General features: G+C 37.9%; 1 protein-coding gene across 5 annotated transcripts in view; it reads right to left on the reverse strand.

Annotated features, from left to right (window-relative positions):
• The window catches only part of PTGER3 (prostaglandin E receptor 3), a 200,105-nt gene that overhangs the window by 109,625 nt on the left and 70,497 nt on the right, over positions 1-19,983 (reverse strand). The window contains exons 3-4 of one of the 5 annotated variants that reach the window (XM_025374469.1): positions 12,930-13,021; positions 9,509-10,460 (exon numbers count right to left, since the gene is read on the reverse strand). The exons of the other annotated variants lie outside the window; for them this stretch is intronic. Coding sequence (XP_025230254.1) covers positions 10,454-10,460; positions 12,930-13,021 — 99 coding nt within the window. The 3' untranslated portion in view covers positions 9,509-10,453. Of the gene's footprint in view, positions 1-9,508; positions 10,461-12,929; positions 13,022-19,983 lie in introns of those variants that run through there. 5 annotated transcript variants of the gene reach the window in all.

Raw genomic sequence — 19,983 nt, forward strand, 5'->3', positions numbered from 1 at the left:
CAACGAATTCTGCAATATGGCAGTAGCTATGTGATTAGCTAAGGGTAGCACAAGTACTAGGTTCTGTATCTTGAATTTCCTGATCCCATTGGCTGACCACGGTACCCTGCTTTTTCTTTTTATGAACAGGTGCCTTGGGAGATAGTCTTCCTTAATCCCACTGGCCCTGGTAACATGGTGTTGTCCAGAGGTCACTCTGAAACAGACTCAGATGATGTAGCCTTCACTGGTAACTCTCTGCTTACGTTTCACTCTTTCTTAGCATACAACATGCATATTTTATGCATTCTGAATATTAATGGTGGCTCTAGCCTCAGGCTGTTTCCTCTTAACTTTGAAAGTATTTACGTGTGAGTTATGCTCTACAAGTTTTATTTCAAAAGCATTTTCTCTTTATCTGGCAGGAATATTCTTGCTGGCACTTGCAGAGGAAATCCCATTGGTTCAGCAGATGGCTAATGATAATTGAAGTTAACTCTTTAGAGAACAATTAGAGGTTTCCAAAAGGATTGTAGTAAAATTGCTTAGGGCCCTATCATGCCCATCTGCTGCTTTTGAGGACACATAATTCCCATCTCTTAGATCCAAATTCCAGCCACAAACTCAAAGTTGAGGCATCCTGTAAATGGCTTTCTTCGGACCATCTTTGCCTTCTGGGGATTTGTAATGATTCTAAAAATAGTGACCTGACACACTTTAGCTCTAATTTTTGCAGCAGCACTGCAAGTAGATGTTACTCTACTTGCTAAGAAAACCGAGGCTAAACAAGATCAGATATAGAGTCTTGAAGATTATACAACTGCCTAGTATCAGTCAGGGTTCAAACCCACAGCTACCCAACTTACAAGCCTGAGCTGCTCCTCCAAGATGACTCTATTCTACTTTTGAAGAAATGCAGGGTCAGATTTGAGAGCAACATTTTCATTTGTTATTTTTCCTGGAGTTTCCAAGATTGTGTTAAATTCTACCAAGTGAGAAAAGGTTGTAATACTCATCTTTAGTTTTGTTTGCTATCTCAACAGGACTCTGCATGCTTTGATTCTAAATGTAAAATTAGTTCTGTCTGTTACAGGAAAGCCATCAACTGGGCAGTGTGTTAGTCTGTTCCCTCACTGCCAACAAAGACATACCTGAGACTGGGCAATCTATAAAAAAAAAAGAGGTTCAATTGACTCATAGTTCCATATGTCTGGGGAAGCCTTACACTTCATGGTGGAAGGTGAATGAGGAGCAAAGCCATGTCTTACATGGTGGCAGGCAAGAGAGTGTGTGCAAGGGAACTCGCCTTTATAAAACCATCAGATCTCATGAAACTTTTTCACTATCATGAGAACAGAACGGGAAAGACCTGCCCCCATGATTCAATTACCTCCCCTCAGGTCCCTCTCACAACACATGGGAAATATGGGAGCTACAACTCAAGATGAGATTTGGGTGAGGACACAGCCAAATCATATCATTCCACTCTTGACCCCTCCCAAATCTATGCCCTCACATTTCAAAACCAATCATGCCTTCCCAACACTTTCCCAAAATCTTAACTCATTTCAGCATTAACTCAAAAGTCTGCAGTCCAAAGTTTCATCTGAGACAAGGCAAGTCCCTTGTGCCTAGGAGCCTGTAAAATCAAAACCAAGTTAGTTACTTCCTAGATACAACAGGGGTACAGGTGTTTGGTAAATACATCTATTCCAAATGGAAGAAATTGACCAAAAAGAAGGGGCTACAGGCCCCATGCAAGTCTGAATTTCAGTGAGACAGTCAAATCTTAAAGCTCCAAAATGATCTCCTTTGACTCCATGTCTCACATCCAGGTCACCCTGATTCAAGAGGTGGGTTCTCATAATCTGGGACAGCTCTGTCCCTCTGGTTTTGCAGGGTACAGCCGCCCTCCTGACTGATTTCATGGGCTGGCATTTAGTATCTGAGGTTTTTCCAGGCACACCGCACCACACAAGCCTTTGGCAGATACACATTCTGGGGTCTGCAGGATGGCAGCCCTCCTCCCATGACTCTACTAGCCAGTGTCTCAGTGGGGACTCTGCATGGGGTTTCCAACCTCACATCTCCCCTCCTTACTGGGCCCTGACCCAGTAAGGGCCTCCACAAGGGCCCTGACCCTGCAGCAAATCTCTGGATATCCAGGAATCTGCACACATCCTCTGAAATCCAGGAAGAGGCGCCCAAACTCCAATTCCTGGCCTCTGTGCACCTGCAAGCCCAACACCGTGTGGAAACAGCCAAGGCCCAGGGCCAGCACTCTCCGAAGCCACTGCCTGAATGGTACCTTGGCTCCCTCTAGCCATGGCTGGAGCAGCCGCAGAGCACCAAGCCCCTAGGCTGCACACAGCAGGGGGGGCCCAGGAATCCATTTTTCCCTCCTAATCCTCAGGCCTCCAATGGAGGGGCTGCCAGGAAGGTCTCCAACACGCCTTGGAGACATTTTTTCCATTGTCTTGGTGATTCACATTGGGCTCCTGATTACTTATGCAAATTTCTGTGGCAGGCTTGAATTTCTCCCCAGAAAATGGGTTTTTCTTTTCCTTTGCATGGTCAGTCTGCAAATTTTCCAAACTTTAATGCTTCACTTCCTCTTGAACGTTTTGTTACCTAGAAATTTCTTCCACCAGATATCCCAAAGCATGTCTCTCAAGTTCAAAGTTCCACATATATCTAGGGCAGAGGCTAAAAGCCACCAGTCTCTTTGCTAAAGCACAGCAAGAGTCACCTTTGTTCCAGTTCCCAACAAGTTCCTTATCTCCATCTGAGACCATGTCAGCCTGAACTTTATTGTCCACATCACTGCCAGCATTTTGGCCAAAGCCTTTCAACAAGTCTCTAGGAAGTTCCAGACTTTCCCACATCTTTCTGTCCTCTGAGCCCTCCAATTCTCTAGGAAGTTCCAAATTTTCCCACATTTTCCTATCTTCTGAGCCCTGCACACTGTTTCAACCTTCACCTATCACCCAGTTCCAAAGTTGTTTCCACATTCTCAGGTGCCCTTTGTGGCAACACTCAATTTACTGTATCAGTCTGTTCCCACGCTGCCAACAAAAACTAGCTAAAATGGGCAACCTATAAAGGAAAGAGGTTCAATTGACTCACAGCTCCACATAACTGGGGAGGCCTCACAATCATGGTGGGAGGTGAATGAGGAGCAAAGTCATGTCTTACATGGCAGCAGGAAAGACAGCATGTGCAGGTGAACTCCCCTTTGTAAAACCGTCAGATCTTGTGAGATGTATTCACTATCAGGAGAACAGACAGGAAAGACCCACTCCCATGATTCAATTACTTCCCTGTGGGTCCCTCTCATGACAGGTGGGAATTATGGGAGCCACAATTCAAGATGAGATTTGGGTGGGGACACAGCCAAACCATATCAAGTGATCATTCAGAAAATGTGACTAATTACTGGTTTTAAGTAACAAAAGGATGGTTTCAGTCTTGAATTATCTTGAATTATTATTTTTGCTCAAACTTTCATAGTTGATTTTTGCATCTCTTCTTTCCATTCTTTCTTTCTCCAGCAAGAATTTGTTTGTACCGGCTCTATGCCGTATACTGTGATAGACACACTAGACGAGGAAGTGAGAAATATGGTTCCCATCTTCGATAGCAAAGAAGATGGACAAATAAACCAACAAATTAAACACAGAAAAATGTTTTCTAAAGGAAGGAGGCTTCTTGAAGGAAGTGGTACTTCTGTTGAAATATGAAAGAGGAGTGAGGGTTAGTCACATAGAGAAAGGGAGAAGGGAGTATCCAATGTAGTTAGAACAGCATATGCAAAGCACAGAGACATGAGAGAGCAGGTAGGCATTGCTATAAAGCCAGGTGGATGTAAAAAAAAAAAATCAGAGCCTTGCAGGGACTAGGTTGTAGAAAGCTCTGTGGACTAAGTTTGGTTGTTTTAACTTTATCCTGAAACTCACAGGAAAATATTAAAGATGTTTAAAAAAGAAAATAAAACAGATTTTCATTTTATTAACAAAATATAACCCTGGCAGCAGGTGTGGAAAATGGATGGAGGGGCCAAGATCAGAAATAAGACACCTGTTACTGAAGCAATGCAGATGGGAAATGGTGGAGACCTAGATGTAGACCATGCCAGCGAAAACGGAGGGACAGAATTGAGAAATACTTGTAGAACTAATGGAACTTACAGGATGATTAGATACAGAGAAAGGAGATTAACTCAATCTTGTATTTTTCTTACTTTTTCAAAAGTTTCTTTAAGACTATATACTATCTTTTCCCCATTCCCTCTATACTTAGTATGACATTTAGCTAATTTTACTTGAATACCTATGTCTTATTCTTTACCAGCAGCATCTTCCTCCCACCACCACAACAAGCAGCAAGTGTTTATGGAGCACCTCTTACTAAATTATCCTTTGTCCAGTTTTGTGACAAATTTATGTTCCTCTCTGCTTTACTTTTGCTTTATTCTGTATTTTTCATTGTTCTGTGGTTTAGTGTGTATTTTCTTCTGCTCTTCCAGGACCATAGGATTTCAGAGCTTGTTACTTAAGTTCTCAGGTTTTTCATATGCACTTGGAATTTATTTTTTGCTACTTTCTCAAAGTAATGCTCCGTAAATATTTCTTATGTAATTCCAATGCATCCAAAGAGATTTAGCATTTGAGTTTTAGGTTAAATCAATAAACTGATTAAAACCATAATTAGAAATCACCAACTTTTATCTGGAAATAAACTGAAAACTGTCATTCATTTACTAAGGCCCTGGTGTACTTATTTCTGTAAAGAGAAAACTATACTTTGCTCAAAGAAGTAATAAAATATTTTCTCCCGTTCTCATGTGTGCAAATTATGTTTATTTTATTGTACAGGCTATATATCTTCTGCAATACCTTCATCTGCCTGTAGGTGTAAAGTTAAAATTCAGCTCCTCTGCCAAGGTAAGAAATTAGATAACTGGTTAAAATAAGTTATTTCAGTGTATACTGCTCAGGTGATGGGTGCACCAAAATCTCACGAATCACCACTAAAGAACTTACTCATGTAACCAAATAACACTTGATCCCCCAAAACCTATAGAAATGAAAAATTCTAAAAAATGAATATAAAGAAAGAAGTTATTCAATATGCAGACTTGTATTTATCTATTTTTTCCATTGTTTACATTTTGCTCTTTATTTCTTCTTAAAAAAAAAAAAACAGAATACATGCACAGAACGTGCAGGTTTGTTACATAGGTGTACATGTGCCATGGTGATTTGCTGCACCTATTGACCTGTCCTCTGAGTTCCCTCCCCTCACCGCCGACTCCCCAACAGTCCCTGGTGTATGTTGTTCCCCTCTCTGTGTCCATGTGTTCTCAATGTTCAGCTCCCACTTACGAGTGAGAACATGTGGTGTTTGGTTTTCTGTTCCTATGAGTGAAAACATGTGGTATTTGGTTTTCTGTTCCTGTGTTAGTTTGCTGAGGATGATAGCTTCCAGCTTCATTCATGTCCCTGCAAAGCACATGATCTCATTCCCTTTTATGACTGCATAGTATTCCGTGGTGTATATGTACCACATTTTCTTTATCCAGTCTATCACTGATGGGCATTTGTGTTGGTTCCATGTCTTTGCTATTTGAAATAGTGCTGCAATAATCATACATGTTCATGTGTCTTTATAGTAGAATGATTTCTATTTTGGGGGGTATATACCCAGTCATAGGATTACTGGGACAAGTGGTATTTCTGGTTCTAGATCCTTGAGGAATCTCTATACTGTCTTCCACAATGATTGAACTAATTTACAGTTTTTCTTAACAGCAGTCATGCCATGTTAAAAAAAAATACAGCTGTTTTCTTCAAGAAGTCTAAAAAAAGACTTCCTTGTACTACTTAAATTTAAAGACTGACCAAAATGGCATAATATCAAAAAAGAAATGTAAATAGAGAATCAGCTGCCAACTAAATGCCACCATTACTCACAGTGTAATATCACCTACTTGTCTTAGACATCATTCATTTACATTACAGTCTGGTCCACTGAGACTATTCATCACATTTTTATTGAGCAATTTCTATGTGCTTAGTACTGACTGTGCTAGACTCTATAGGTTCTCTGTAGGTGTTTTAAGTCCTGGCCACAATAGCTTACAATGTGTTTGAGTATTTAAATAAAAATACAGAAGTTTTTAAAAATATTTATTGTACACACTCTTTTAAAGTAAAAAAAATTCAGATAATGAAAATAAAGCTGTAGAAAATCTAGGATGAGCGTAGAAATATTTTGAATTAATAAGATCATAAAAGCCTGTATTAATAAAAAATATGAGGACAGATATTTTTAAGATGACAGTTAAACACTTCTGTAGTCATAACTAAAAATATAATGAGAAGTATATATTTTATACAGATCCTTAAGATACCTGCATAGTGACAATTATCTTAAGAACAGATTTCTTTGAAATGTGCTTCCAATTACTAAGGATGTTGAAAAGCTTTTTCTCTTAGTTCATCTAATTTCCTTATAACTTTTATTTTATTTTTTGTTTAATTTTTGAAAATTATTCTTATAGATACTAAAAACACAGACCCAAGCTAACACTGCCTGAATTTTCATATATTCTGTGGATATATTTTATTATGTAAAAGATAATGACTCTACTTTTCTCTTCCCTCCTTGGGAGAACTTAGATAAATATACCTTCTGACGGAAGCCAAAGCCCTTCTAAACACAATATTCTCTGTTCTCTTACCTATTCCTGGCTAATAGATCTTGGCATGGCTTGGCACGCCTCTTTACATTACCCTGGTCCAACCTCTCTTGGGAACAGCACAGCTGAGTTTTTTTTAAATTTGTTTGTTTTCTTTTACACTGGGTTGCACTGATGCTGAATGAAAGCACTAATGCTGCAATACGATGGGGGCTGGAGTAGGCAGCAGTTCATTTCTTCCAATGCAAAAGCTGTAAGTTTTAAAGTACATGGAATATATTATATGTATAGTCAGGACTCAGGTCTACATAGCTCACTTAAAGCATATTAATGTTGTATGTTTGTTTCACGTATGTATCCCACAGAGCTTTACAGTAGTTACTACAATTACAATAAAACTGTAGATCAAGCATCAGTTCTTCACAAGTAACTTTTTTTGGGGGCAAAGTTCTTAAGGATCTTACTTTATTTTGAGGGTTAGTTCTATCTTCATTATAACCTTGTTACATAATGATGAGAATTTGTGTTTATGGAAAATGAAGATGACAGTACTTGTTAAAAACCAAGTTGGTGTTAAAAACCAAGTCTGGGTTGCTGAATTACAACCCAGAGTATTTGAGTACACATGTAGCATGACATTATTTTCAGTGAATTTAGTACACAATGGATACATTTGTGCAGATTGTAAACAAAAATGTTCTCTGTACCTGCTCAGTTTTGCTGTGAAACTAAAACTACTCTAAAAATTAAAGTCTATTTTTTAAAGTATCTCATATATACATATATATACTGATATGTATATATAGATATATAGTTTCTCTACATTAGATTTTAAACTAATTGGACAAAGATAATTTCTCATTGTATGAGAAATATTTTTGCCAAATAGTCATTATTTTTCTAACTTTTCTAATTATTTTATTACTTATTACTTGAACCAAAAAAACCTTTAATAAACATGTTATATAAAACTTCATGTGGGCTGGGTATGGTGGCTCACACCTGTAATCCCAGCACTTTGGGGGGTTGAGGTGAGTGGATCACTTAAGGTTAGGGGTTTGAGACCAGCCTGGCCAACATGGTGAAACCCCATCTCTACTAAAAATACAAAAATTAGCTGGGAGTGGTGGTGGGTGCCTGCAATCCCAGCTACTCAGGAGGCTGAGGCAGGAGAATTGCTTGAACTAGGGAGACCAAGGTTGCAGTGACCCGAGATCACGCCATTGCACTCCAGCCTGGGCTACAGAGTAAGACTCTGTCTTAAACAGACAAACAAAAAACACTTCTTGTGATTATTCTCCCTGGATGTAGACATTTTTAAACCAGGAAAGTATAACCTGAAATGACAACAACCAATAACATGAACAATAACATAAAAACAAAAAGCTATCATGTTCACTTATGTTAATCTTGTACATGTTACCTTTGCTGACAATTTACTTAATTAGTAACATCTTTCTAGGGTCAAACACTACACTAGTGCCAAGAGACCTATGGAAAAAATTAAGAAATGAGTCCTGTCCACCATGAATTACAGTTTTGTCACATGGAAAGAGACATACACAACGGAAATATTTAAGGAATAGTACAATACAATAGTCAAAATGGGTACTACGTAGCTTCAAAGTTGCAGACAGAGGTAAGGAAAAAACAAAAATACTTAAAGTATTCAAGGCCTAAGGATAAGGTGAGATCTGAACATGTGGGAGGTGGGTAGGTTTTGCATGGACAAAAATTATCATGACGTCTTATAAACAAGAATAGCATCCAAAGGATGGTTGGAGTTGATTCCGTTCATGACATTTAAACCCACACAGTCAGGAAGCCAGTTTGTAGTTGAAACTGAGATTCATATTAAATAGGTAGAAATAAGTCTGAGTAAAGAATCAATCATAGTAAATACTTTCTGAGGATCTATCGTGCAATACTCATTTTATGCACTTTATTACAATTACCCTACAGGTAAGTACTATTATCTTCAATTTATAGATTAATTTACTGAGATGCAATGAAACTAATTAACTTTCTCAGAGTCACAGAGCTTGTGAGTGGCACAGCCAGATTTAAATCCAAGTTTGATTCCAAAACTCGTATTTCTGTTACCACATTACTTTGTCTCGTAAACAGAATATAATTGCAGCAAATCTTTCATTCCATTGTGCTGTAAGAAGGAACAGTACACCTGGAATTTTAAAAACTTGAACCTGAATTTGAATTCTTACTTATATTAGTTATGAAAAATTGGTGAAGCCCTCTATAAACTGTACCATCTTTTGTAAAAATAAAACTGTGAATAGATGACAGCTAGTCACACAGATGAATGAGGAACAGACAGCGGTAACAGAAGAATGGACATTCTTCCGATGTTGGCAAATACTATGTACTCAGTAAAATTCACTGAATTTAAACTTAAGTAAAGGGATTGTGTAGAGCATCAGCTTTGTGCTAGTTAAGACCATTTTAAGTATAGATTTGGAAGAAAGTAGTTATGGTTTTTATAGCTAATTCACAACTGGTTCTGCTGTTTAAGAAGGACTCTACAATTGAGTCATTATAGTTGGCAGGAATGATATGTAGTCACAGCATACGATCCTATGGCAAAACTTCTGAGACCATGTTTTCATCGCTTCCCAAGATGTCGTATAGGTGAAGTATGGCCCTTAGCATGGTACCTACAGAGGAGACACTCAGTAAATATGTGGTGAATTAAGTAAACGAGGGGACAGAAGAAAGGGAGGAAGAGAAAAAAAAGGACAAGAAGAAGAAAGGCTGCTTGAATTTAAAAGCAGGTAAGCATATCATTTGAAAACTATTAGATGACTCAAGTATATCTTTTAAAAGTCCACAAAGTTTTTTATTTTAATACAGACAAAATAGATTCTTTTGTTTTATAAAAATGTTACAAAATTTGTTATTCAACAACTATGTTATTTATTAATTTTGCCTTCGTATATGCTGCCAGCAAAGAAATACTAAGAAATCCTGACTTGATCATGGTGAATCAGAAGGCATGCCTGGATTTTTTTATCACTCTAACTGTGCAGCTAATCATCCAATCTCAAATTTGTTTTTTATGACACTTCAAGGATGCCCTTAGCTGCATCACTCCTTTGTTGTCAAAAGCTTAGAAATAACAATTAAGCAGATTCCTGAGTTACTAAATGACACACAACCAGAATTGAAACTCAGAAACTTTTAGTTCCATGCTAAGCCCACAAGGACACAACATCTCTAAAACATTAATCATAATTGGGCACAAATATTTTTGTCACTATTCCCTCCTGCCCTCATTTGCTTTTATATCTCATTAAGTTCATATTTTATTAATTGAATTATTGCTCTCAATATGTTGACTTTTCACCATCGTAAACTTATACTGATTTTTCAAACTCATATTGTAAAATCAAGCTGTCATGAAATGTAAAGATGTCCACTTCAGTTAAGACTCATGTAAAGGTTTGAAGCTCGAGAAAATTCGTGGAACACAGGTCTTTCTTTTCATCACTTTTCCTCCAATCATCATCTGTGAAATTCTTCCCAACTTCTTAAATGTATATTCAAAATGCCATTCAAGAAACCAATCTAATATTCGGAGGCATGGATAATAATAATAAAGTTGATCTCCATGGATATTACCAACAAAACAATCATTAAAATAAACAGATAAAAATGAAGAAATAATCCAAATCAAAATATAATTCTCCTTGTCAGGTGGGAAGAAATACGCAAATTCAGGGAAGCAGGAATTGCAATAAAATGTCCGACTCCGTTCTTTCATTGTCTGTTAGAATAGAGAGAGAAAGATGCAATAAGCACGGATGGGGATTTTTTTTTTTATAACTTTGTGTATGGTGTGAGGAGTAAAATATAAGTAATAAATTTGTTTGCTTTAACATTTAAAACATTCTCATTTGAAGTAATTACATGTGTTTTATTTTTAAAAAAGCAATTGTAGGCACAATAAGTGGTCAAATAATTTTGTTGTAAAAATAAGTTTCAGTTAGTATATAACTCTAGTCTAAAAAGAAATAAAGAAGAATACAAGCTGAAAGAGCCAGGAAATAGAATATTTTCCTATGAAAACATCAAAGTAGGCCAGACGCAGTGGCTCATGCCTGTAATCCCAGCAGTTTGGGAGGCCGAGGTGAGTGGATCATGAGGTCAAGAGACCAAGACCATCCTGGTCAACATGGTGAAACCCCATCTCTACTAATAAAAAAAATTAGCTCGGCATGGTGGCGTGTGCCTGTAGTCCTAGCTACTTGGGAGGCTGAGGCAGGAGATTTGCTTGAATCTGGGAGGCGGAGGTTGCAGTGAGCCAAGATCATGCCACTGCACTCCAGCCTGGTGACAGAGAGAGACTCCGTCTCAAAAAAAAAAAAAAAATTAAAGTATTCTGTTCATTTTTTTTAAGATACTACACAGTGCCAATTAGAGTAAAGCAAATTTTATCACACATGGTCGATGAAATTTTAAATCTCTCTAATTATTTTAGCAAACAGTCTGATTACATGTATCTTTAAAGAATATTAAATATTACATATTGATTATTCCATAAAGTCTCCTTATGGTAAAATACATATACATAAACAGTTTTTTAAAACCTCTGCCTTTCAGTACTTGGGTAATGATAGAGTAATATTTTCATCAGTGTGGCAAATTTGACCACAAAATTGACCATATGGTTAAGTAAACTATAGTGTATTATTTAGATAGGCTATTATATAAATATTAAAATGGCTTCACAAATAATTTGCAAATAGTCTGAGAAATGCTTATTTTATGCTAAACAAAATGAGAACAAGATTAAAAAATGTATATCATAATATTAACATAAACGTGTAAAACAAAATGTAAGAACTGTAGGAAAAAAAGTATAGAAAAACATACACTAACATGATACTTAATTTTTACTGACTAGTGAGACTAAAGTTTAGTAAGCTGCTTTTCTTTCTAATTTTCATCATTTTCCAAAGTTTCCATAGACAACAGGGCTTATTTTTATAACTGAGCAAAAGTATAATAAGATTTACTTTAAAAAATTAAAAATGGAATTAGAGTGAACCTACCAAAAAAGAGATGGAAACAAGGTGTCTCTCTTAATTTCCCTTCATTTGTTTTCTAGGGGAATCTGTATTAATAGCAAAACAGCACCCAGTGTGCACATATGTATGTGTGTGTGTGTGTGTGTTATATACATATAGATAGATAGATGATAGATAGATAGATAGATAGATAGATGTGGGGAAGGATATAGGATTATAAATGTGAGTTGAGTAAAAATTGTATTGGACTCCTGCTTTTAAAGCTATTTTCTAGAATCAACCAGCTTGTTCTTATCTTCTAAGTGGCACACTATATATCTCTATTGAAAAAACACATTCATCTCTTCCCCTGAAAAACAGGAGATTATCTCTCAGTTCCCTCAACCATGGGAGGATAAATGTCTAAAGAAACGGAGCTGCTTGAATGTTCACATCCATTATAACAACTTGTACTGACCAAAGGAGTTACTGTACCTGACATTACCCAGAGAATAAAATAAAATGAGCACGCTTTTTCACTAAAATGAAGAGTTCAACCCATTTTATCGATAAGTCAAGTGTGCTATCTCTGCAAAAATAAACCTTTCCACAGTCTTTCTTAAAAAGAAAAAAAAAAAATCACACAATGCTATAATACCCAGCAGACTTTCCACTCAATTAGCCACTAATAGAAATATTAAAAAGAGGTGCTTGAGGGAGGAAGCTAAAGCTCGAAATTTGATACGTGACATTTGGGATTAAGTTCTTCTGCCTTTTAGAGTATTCATTCATTGAAGTACATGTTTTATTCAAAATAGATCTAATCAAAAGTTCAACTAAGAGTGTGCTAGCCATATGAGCCATATGGCGAACACGCTGGATTCTGACACCTAATTAAAATAGGAGTAGCTTAGCCTTAACATACTCCTGGAAACTGTCCTTACTATGAAAAAATCAGTGACTTGCAGATTCTTTCATGGCAAGAGACTTGATCAGTCACAAGATCAGACTCGAGTCAGTTTCAAAAACCTCTTGGTTGGAGGAAACTTAAGTAGAGTTTTAAAAACAACAATTCCTCTAAGGAATCTAGTACTCTTAATCAGACGTATACGTTTAATGTGCATTTTAATTCTCAGAGATAGTCTGCCTTTGTAGCATGAACTCAGATTAGAACAGAGAGATGGGAGGAGGCTATGCTGTAAATCCCAGCAGTTTCTAAATCTCACCTTTCCAAATGGTCACTCCACATCAAGGTTGAGGAACACTGGCAGGGTAAGGAGGTGGAGCTGGATGCATAGTTGTTTGTGTGGTACCTGATCTGTGAACAGACAGAGGATTTCACAGCACACTTCTTTGAGTATTTTGAAAGAAAAGCAAAACCAAAAGGTGCATATCAAAGTCACTTTGGCTATGATGAATAAGAATATTTTAGATATTACCTTCCTAGGACCATCTCATTTCTACTTCCAAGCTTTGACTCACACTTATTTCCTCTGACACTTAGACATCAAATACCACTTGCGAGCCGAGACCATGTCTGATATGACTGGGGAAGTTATCGCAGCACTTGTTAAACACTGAATAAGAACTCATTGACCTCAAGTGACTGGTGAAGAGAAATCTAATTCAAACACCCTCCAGCTGATTATTTTTCGTGATTTCCCATTGCTCTGGGATAAAGACTAGAATTCTTAACATGACATCAAAGGCTGTTTTATCTGGCCTCGGGACACAACTTCAGCCTCTTTTCAAACTTTTTGCCTTTTTGGTCTTCTGTGCTCAGCCTATACCAGCCATCTTCGAACATTAAGAACAGTGTCATCCTCCTTTATACCTCAGGGCCTTTGTACTTGCACTTTCTTCTGCCTGGAGTATGCTTCCATTTCTTCATCACCTGGCTAACTTCTACTCATCTGATAGATCTCAACTTGGAGAATCACTTCCTTGGAGAACATCCTGTTGACTAGGACTGGTCCCCCACTATATGACATCTACTATTATTTTTCTTTCAGGAACTGGTGTTATATGAAACGTATAGTTATGTGTGTGATTATTTATTGAATATGTGTCATTGTACCTAAGCTATAAGCTTCATGAGAGCAGGAACCATGCCTGGTTTTGCTTACCACTGAGTCTCCAGCAGCTACCACAGTGCCTGGCACAGAAATCATGGTGGAAAGGCATTTGTGGCCTGAACGGACAGTGCTGCACAGCCAGTCCCGAGGCCCATCCCTCAGCAGCATTCTCCATGTTACACATCTCCTAAATTCATTGGATGTTACAGCCAAAAAAGGATTCCTTTTTTTTTTTTTTTAAAAATAAATTTCTCAGTAATTGTCTTTAAGAAAAAGACAGAATAAAATGAATTCCTCATAAAAATGTGTTACAAGAGAAAGGAGAAAAAAATAAAATCCATTGTTTCTTCAGTCTTTTAAAATTGGCTTCCTAAGGTTTTATTTTATCTCTCAAAAATTTAATTAAGGTTATCTTAAGCAACATGGCCATCTTAAGTGGCATGGCCTTATACAAGCTGTCCAGACAGGCATATAGTTTTCCAATTCTTAACTGCGTTAAGCTAATGGATGATTTCTGTTTTAGGCAGGCAGTGCTGTGTGAAGAATCATAAAATGCCGTGTCTTCTTTGCAGCAGAAGTTACACTTTGACCAATACCTATTCCACAGCAAACAGAAAATGTTTAGTGGCAATTCGCACAGAGATTTTATGGTTCTGGAAGACTGGTCAGACTTTGAAGAGAAAGGAAAACAAGTTTTTGGGTTTTTTAACATTTTTTTTTCTGCAAGACTTTCAAAGCCCCCGTTGTACTCCTATGTGAGAAGATTCTCCATCTGCTAAGGAATGATCTGGTTAGGATAAATTCTCACCTTAGCTGACCACTAGGTTCCTCTTCCTGCTTTTATGCTGCTTGGTTCTTATTTAGAGCCCTGCTTTAACTAAGGAAATGCCCTTGGGCTTGCATTATTTGTTGGCTAAACTTTAGAAGTAGACTACAGCTGTAGGAATTTCGATATCACATACCTGTACAATGCAAATAGCAGGAGATTACATTAAAAAAAAAAAAAAAAAAAAACCTAAAAGAAGAAGCACTGCAAGGTAATTTGTCAAGAGCCAAGAGTTCTGAAGCATATGTTTCCCTAGAGGCATTGTCTGTGGAGCACAGAGGATTTTTAGGGCTCTGAAACTAATCTACAATTCCATAATAGTGGACATGTCATTATACATTTTTCCAAACCCAGTGAACCCTAACGGAAACTATGGACTTTGGGTAATAATGCTGTCACTGTAGATTCATCAACTGCAATAAATATACCACTCTGGTAGGGGACATTGATAATGGAGGAAGCTATGCATATGTGGGGACAGGGGGTCTGTGAAAAATCTCTGTAATTCTCAATTCTGCTATGGACTGCTCCAAAAAATCAATTCCATTTTTAAAAATTGTTGTGTATTGGAGATTATATATGATTTGATCTACTAATAGCCTTGTTACTACTGTTTCTGACCCAAGTTTTCCTTCTCCTTAACATGTCCTGCATATTGTTTCCAAGGCAAATCTTGGCAAATCATAAATATCTTTGAAAGTTTCCCATTTCTAAAAGATAAAGACTACCATATGTCAGGTGATGCCAAACCCCTTTGCCTTTAATTTCATTTCATGCTTAAACCCTTTAGTACCCTGATCTTCGTTCACACCAAATATGGCCTGTCCTGAAAGTATAAGAATGAGCAGGTACTAATGAGCCTCTCTTAGACATATCAGCTCTTGCAGCCATAAAGATTTTCCTTCATGCTGCCTAGGATCTTCCTGCCTGAAATAAATCTTGTTCTTGTTCCAACTAAACTTACAGCTCTGTTGCGTTCTTCCCAAATTTCCCAGTATATAAGATATCCAGTCTGCCAGCAAAGTTTATCCTCCCTCTGGATGTGAGAGCCCAAAGATTTCAATTTAGACAGCTTTACTTACTAAACTGTGTTACAGGATATTTTTAAATAATTCAGTTAAGGCGGTGCAGACTATTTATCAGTGTACTTGGGGGAAGGGTCGGTGTTGATCTTCCAATTTGAATTTAACTCTTGGGCTAAATTGTTTTCCTATGGCAATTCTGAAAGATGATTGATGTGTGAATGCAGATGCCACAGACACCAAATGGAGACTACACAAGCATAGCTCATTTGTTTGGCCTTCTGCTATGGCTCATTTGTAGACCCTGTGGCTGTTTATGGTTTAGCTGAGGATGCCTGATGCCTGTATTCACAGAGCCATGTTGCCTCTGTGGGCTGAACACTATGCCAGTTTGTCTGCATCATTCCTTCCAGAATGACCCAGCTGTACCACAGGGTTATAGCTACTTTCCATCATGTCGTTAATAGTTATCTCTGCTCACCCACACCAGCTCACTAATTTATCCCCATCCACACTGCTTGATCCTGAATAACTGAGGACTATGATGGTCTGTGCTGTCACCTTCAGAATTTCAAGGCCAGATTTGTAACATGGCATAAAGCTAGCTAGATTTTGAAGGAACAAAGAGAAAACTATCCTAGAATTCCCTCTCTTCACCTCTGATTAATTGAGTCCTTGTTACAGGTCATCCCGCTCCCATAGCTATCCCCTCCCTCTTCCAACTTCCTGACCACTGGCTCCTTTCCATCCACTTTCAGATATGTGGAGGCTTCCCTTGTCTTGGGAAACCAATACACACAAACACCTGTGCTTGACTGTTTGTCTCTACTCCTTCCTACAAGCGCAGTCCAATGTTTTGCCTTCCTTTACCACCAGCTTTTTAAAGTGACATACAGTGTCAGATGCTCCTAATTCCTCTCCTTTTAACTCCCTCCTAAACAACTGACCAGAATTAGAAGGTCCTCTCCCTTTGTCAGACACTGTTCAAACACTTTACAAATAATAATTCATTTAATTATTTGTAATTGGTACTCTTATCATCTTCACTTGAGATATGCAGAAACGGAGGCATAGATAGGTAAAGTAACTCGCCTAGGGTCACCTCCAGGTGAGTGGTAGAGTTTGAATTCAAATGCCAGGAGTCTAGTTCCAGAACACGGGTCCTAATCACACTCTACTGCCTCACTCCCTCCAAATTCTGTAATTGTTTTTCATTCCTGTGCTAATAAAACTAGTCTCTTAGAAACTTTTGGTATATGCTCTCATCTGGTATTGTAGTACTCAGGCTAGACATACCTGTACTGCATATTAAGTTCTAGAATTGACAAACCTTCCCCTGCTTTTTATGCAAGTATAGTGAAACTTCATTAAGCTGGAATGAACACATTATTCTGATAAGAGTAGAACTAAATTTTATATTGTTCATGACAAAATAGAGTTAATTGGTCAAATTAATAAGCAAAACATATAAGGTAGTAGGAGCAGCATTTGACCTACTCAAGGGGGAAAATACAGATAAGTTTAGAAATACAAATCCAGGCTTCTGATATCAAAGGAGTCTTTCCTGATCCAGATAATAATATGTATAATGCACTTCTTGATTCCTGCCTTGCAGGAGTGTGTACCCTAGTTGGGAAGCAATTGAAATAACAAGAAATAATAGAAAATGGCACATAGTCACAGTCCAGAGCATAAGATGGTGATGTTCACCATCATCTACTTTGTTAGAATTTGCAGCCTATATTCTGAGCATTGGCAAGTTCTTCTTAGGCACCAAGCCACCAAGAGAGTAGTGATCCCTGTGGGCGTAAACGAAACTGCACATTTTAAAGCTAAGAGGAGCCTTGGAGATGATGTAATCCAACTCTCTTATTTACAGATGAGGATACGAAGCCACTTTTTTTACAGTCAAAAAGTGAGCTTGCAGCAAAGTCCTATCTGGAATCTAGCTTCCTCTTTCTGCTCTATCACTAGGCCCAGTAATAGATTTGTAGATTTAATCCCCGCATAAATACCCTAGGACATACCTTATTGAGCAAATGCTTGTTTCTTTAAAAAAATAAAAGTGTAGATAACTGAGCAGGGTTAAGAAACTAAAACATGTGAACTGGGCCAATTATACCACTCAGTGAGCCCCACAAGAGCAGAGATTTTCATGTTTCTGTTTGTTGATGGAACCTGTGACTAAACCAGAGTCAGCCACAACGTGGTTTAATTCCTATGTGATGTTTGAATGAACGATTTCTTCTACATGTTTTTACATACAATGTCTATAAGTGAGTAGATATTATTTCTATTTTATAGGTGAAAAAAAAATTTAAGCTGAGTGAAGTTGACTTGCTCAAATCTAGACCTAGAACCAGAACTAGAAACCAGGCTTTTGGTGCCTAATACATGATTTAGTTGTAAAAAGATAGCTTTCATAAAAAATTTATTAGTTATTCTGTACAGGGAATACAGATAGACTTGTCACTTCAGCAGAATTCTGAGGAAATGGGTATAGCTGGCACATTATCTACTGTCCTTATTTACTTGCTGGTCTTTTGGGTGTGAGCCATCATTTCTAGTCCGGGGCCTGCTCTATCACACTAACAACAAAAATAAACTGTTTCCCCTTCTTACTTTCCAAAGTTTCCTTCCTTTCTTATCTTTCCTCTCAGGATTCAAACTGCCTGGGGAAACAAAGTGGGTAGGCCAGGGACTCTCCTTCCAATGAACATTCCACCCCTTCATGAGACTCTGAGCAACTCAAACTGTATTAAAGCCTCTAATGCCTTACAACCGTCTCCTCAATTTAACTTCATCTTTTGGAGTTTTTACAGCCTCACTATCCAAAGAGATTGTACAGTTACTAGGCTTTGTAACTTCTAGCACTGCTTTCTGAATCTTCATCTTTTAAGGGGGTTCTGTGTTTTTCTCTTTCTAAAACATCAAAATATATTCTAAAGATAATAGACCTTAAATGCAGTTATACTGGTCTCCTCACAATAGTACAGACTGTAGAAGCCTTAAGGATTCAGAGAAAGGGGAAATATAAAAGTAACTGAGGGGAGTTAAGGTTTCATAAGGAGGTGCAGAGCATGAAAAGAACTGGAAGGGGGTGGGGAACGGCTTGAACAAAGACAGGACTGAATGAGCAAGAGTGGAAGGCAGCGAGCAAATACAGCTGGTTATTGTGGATGTTTCACTTTTGGACTAAGATTGGATAGAGCTGGATTGCAATTGGAGAAATAGAACTGTTACCACTTTCAAATAAGTGGGAACTTTGACATAGTTTGGGGAGATTGATAGCCAAAAACCCTAGGCAGGAAGAAGGGTAAACTCTAGAACATACTGCCCAGCTGGAATCCTGGTTCCACCACTTATTAGCTGCGTGACCTTGGGTAAGTTACTGCAACTTGCTGGCCTCAGTTTCCTTCTTGGTGGAATGGGAATAAAGGTTGTACCTACCCCTATAAGATTGTTGGTGGGATTAAAGGGTTAATGCAGACCACCCATTATGTCTGTAATCCCAGTGCTTTGGGAGACCTAGGCAGGAGGATTCCTGGAGCCCAGGAATTTGAGCCATGATTGCACCAATGCACTCCAGCCTGGGTGACAGATCAAGACCCTGACTCTTAAATTTTTAAAAAAGGGGTTAATGTATATTAAGCACTTAGAACAGAATCTGACACAATGACACAAAGTAAGCACTCAGAAAATATTAGCTATTCCTATTTCGGCCATAACGGACAGGCCATTTATTATGCTAGCCTCACCTACAGGTTCTTGTAAGGAAAATTCCCTGTCCCACAACTTCTGCTGAAGGGGCAACTACAGGTCACCTATTTTGTGCAAAGATTCTGTACATTTTAGGCATACTTGATTGGACAAGATGTGCAAGCTCAAGCCACAGGTTAGCCACTGATCTATGACTTTGCCAGTCAAGGAAAAGTGACCTTATAAGGAAGAGACTTCCTTTCTTGAGAATCTTAAGAAAATAAGGAAGATTAGTATCAGGAACAGAGCCATGAGGAAGAAGATGATTAAGCTAAGAAATTATATTGACAATACAGAGAAAAAAATAGACAACTGTTAATAGAAACACAATTATGACAAGCAGAAAATAGCTGGGTCCAATAATGGTGGACAATAGGCAAGGGATTCCATTTCCTCCAGTTGTTGATTTTTGGGATCTTAATCTACTCTCCAACTCCAGCCTACACACTCCAAGCCATAATGTTGTTTCATTTTTCTTTTCTTTTCTTTTCTTTTCCTCTCCTCCTCTCCCCTCCCCTCCTCTTTCTTTTCTTTCTTTTCTTCCTTTCCTTTCTTTTCTTTCCTTCCTTCCTTCCTTCCTTTCTCTTTCTTTTCTTTC

Source organism: Theropithecus gelada, chromosome 1, assembly GCF_003255815.1.
Source record: "Theropithecus gelada isolate Dixy chromosome 1, Tgel_1.0, whole genome shotgun sequence".
In the NCBI taxonomy this organism is placed as follows: domain Eukaryota; kingdom Metazoa; phylum Chordata; class Mammalia; order Primates; family Cercopithecidae; genus Theropithecus; species Theropithecus gelada.